The sequence below is a fragment of the Psammomys obesus genome, unplaced genomic scaffold, assembly GCF_907164565.1.
Source record: "Psammomys obesus unplaced genomic scaffold, mPsaObe1.curated_primary_1811, whole genome shotgun sequence".
Lineage (NCBI taxonomy): Eukaryota > Metazoa > Chordata > Mammalia > Rodentia > Muridae > Psammomys > Psammomys obesus.
This window is the reverse complement of record NW_026590110.1, coordinates 27,000-29,065: the sequence shown is the minus strand read 5'-3', so window position 1 is coordinate 29,065 and position 2,066 is coordinate 27,000. Positions and strand designations below refer to the sequence as shown.

General features: G+C 36.6%; 1 protein-coding gene across 1 annotated transcript; it reads right to left on the bottom strand.

Moving 5' to 3' along the window:
- Window positions 1-641: 641 nt before the first annotated feature.
- Window positions 642-1,580, bottom strand: LOC129676233 (olfactory receptor 2J3-like). Its single transcript, XM_055606562.1, has one exon. It carries the CDS (start codon window positions 1,578-1,580, stop codon window positions 642-644), a length of 939 nt encoding a protein of 312 aa, XP_055462537.1.
- Between the last annotated feature and the right edge of the window lie 486 nt (window positions 1,581-2,066).

Sequence of the window (2,066 nt, the reverse complement as noted above, 5' to 3'; positions counted from 1 at the left end):
AAAAACATGGTATTGATAGAGAGGTAGAAATGTAAGTTACCCTGATTTATCCATTTAACCTAATTTACCATGTCACTAAGCTCACTAAAGAAAATTAAATGATTTATTTCTTTTGTTTTATTTCAGTTAGTAACATCATCTTCTGCTCAACTTAGCAGGAGACATTTATAGAAAAGATTTATTGCCAATTTCTGGGATTATTTTTGGAATGATCTTAATTTATTAGCATGTGTACCAAGAGAAACCAAATTTCATACAGGTAAAGCAGTTTCATCCATAAGAGAGCTCTATTTGTTCAAAAGGTAAGTCACATTCATCTAAAGTACCAAGAATCCCAAGAAAGGAAACACATTTTAAGATTCTGAAGTAAAGTCAATAGGGAATATGTTACTGAGTAGACAGATGAACAAAAGAACTATTTAGAACAGATTTTTGTTTGTACTCTTCAAAGTGGAAAGTTGTAAGATTCAATGGCTAAGCTCCTCTTTAATTGCTTATTTTGAAAAGTGGTTTTACTCAAATAATTTAATCTCTGTAATTTGTTTTATGATTCAGTGCCCAAAAGAGATTACAAAAGAGTGGGATGACCTTAATGATGGATCAGATCTTCTTATCAAAGACTGCATGCTGGGAGGCTTTTTTCACATCTCCCTCTCATACCCAGTCAGCCTCCTTACTGCCCCTCTCACATCTTTGTTTCTTAGAGTATAGATGAGAGGGTTCAGGCTAGGTGTGACAACAGTGTAGAAGAGGGCAATAAACTTGGCTTGATCTTGAGAATTTTCTGTAGGAGGCTGAAGATAAATGCACATGATTGGAATAAAAAAGAGAGACACAACAGTAAGATGGGCTCCACAGGTCCCAACAACTTTCTGAAGTCGTGTGGTTGATTGCATTTTCAGAACAGTCCATGCAATGGCACCATAGGAGCTCAGAATGAGAATAAGGGGTATAACAACAAAAATAGCACTCATGACCATGAGGGTCAGCTCATTTGCACGGATATCAACACAGGACAACCTCAATAGTGCTGGGACTTCACAGAAGAAGTGGTCCACTTGGCGATGCCCACACAGAGGTACCCAGAAGGTAAAGGAGGAATGAAGAGCTGAGGTGGTACAGCCACTTACCCAGGAGGCTGCAGCCAGCAGGTGGCAGAAACGAGGATTCATGAGAACAGAGTAATGCAAGGGTTTACACACAGCTGCATAGCGGTCATAGGACATAACTACCAACAGAACACACTCTGTGGTACCCAGTGCAAGGACGAAATAGAGTTGTAGCATGCAACCAGCATAAGTTATTGTCTTCTCTGGGCCCCAGAGGTTGAACAGCAGCTGAGGGACAGAGCTAGTGGTGTAGCAGAGATCCAGAGCAGAGAGGTTTGAAAGGAAGAAGTACATGGGTGTGTGCAGGTGGGAATCTAGGTGTGACAGGACGATGATGAAAAGATTGCCTGTCAGTGTCATCAAGTAAAATATCAATATCACCACAAAGAGAACAACTTCCAGATGAGGCCATTTAGAAAATCCCAGAAGAATAAAATAACCTTCCCAACTTGCATTGAAATTTTCCACCATTGCTCATTTTCTCTTTTGTTTTATCTTCAGTTCTAGAAAAATTTAAAGATGAGGAGAAAATTACAATATGTGATTAATAAAACAAATTATTAGCACACTTATATATTCACATATACATGTGTATATATTCATAAACTCATATAATATGTTCATATAGTCATTGACTTTTCTATATGAAGTAGATACTCATTACTTGAAGTCAAATTATTGATAAATTAAGTGACATTACTGACAGAAAAGAATATAAAACTAGCTAGTAAGTTTTCTAAGGGAAAACATAATCACGTAGTCTATATTATCCTTTCACAAATTAGTTATTAATTATAAATTGAAAATTAGGAAATTTTATCCTACAAAGATCAGGTGATTCCCCTATAATCGTGTGATTCAAGAGAATGTCAGCAGTGTTTTGAGAAACTAATACTATATTGCTGGCTTTGCAATATTTTGAAAAGGATATCATGTCACTGAAATTATATTTCTTCC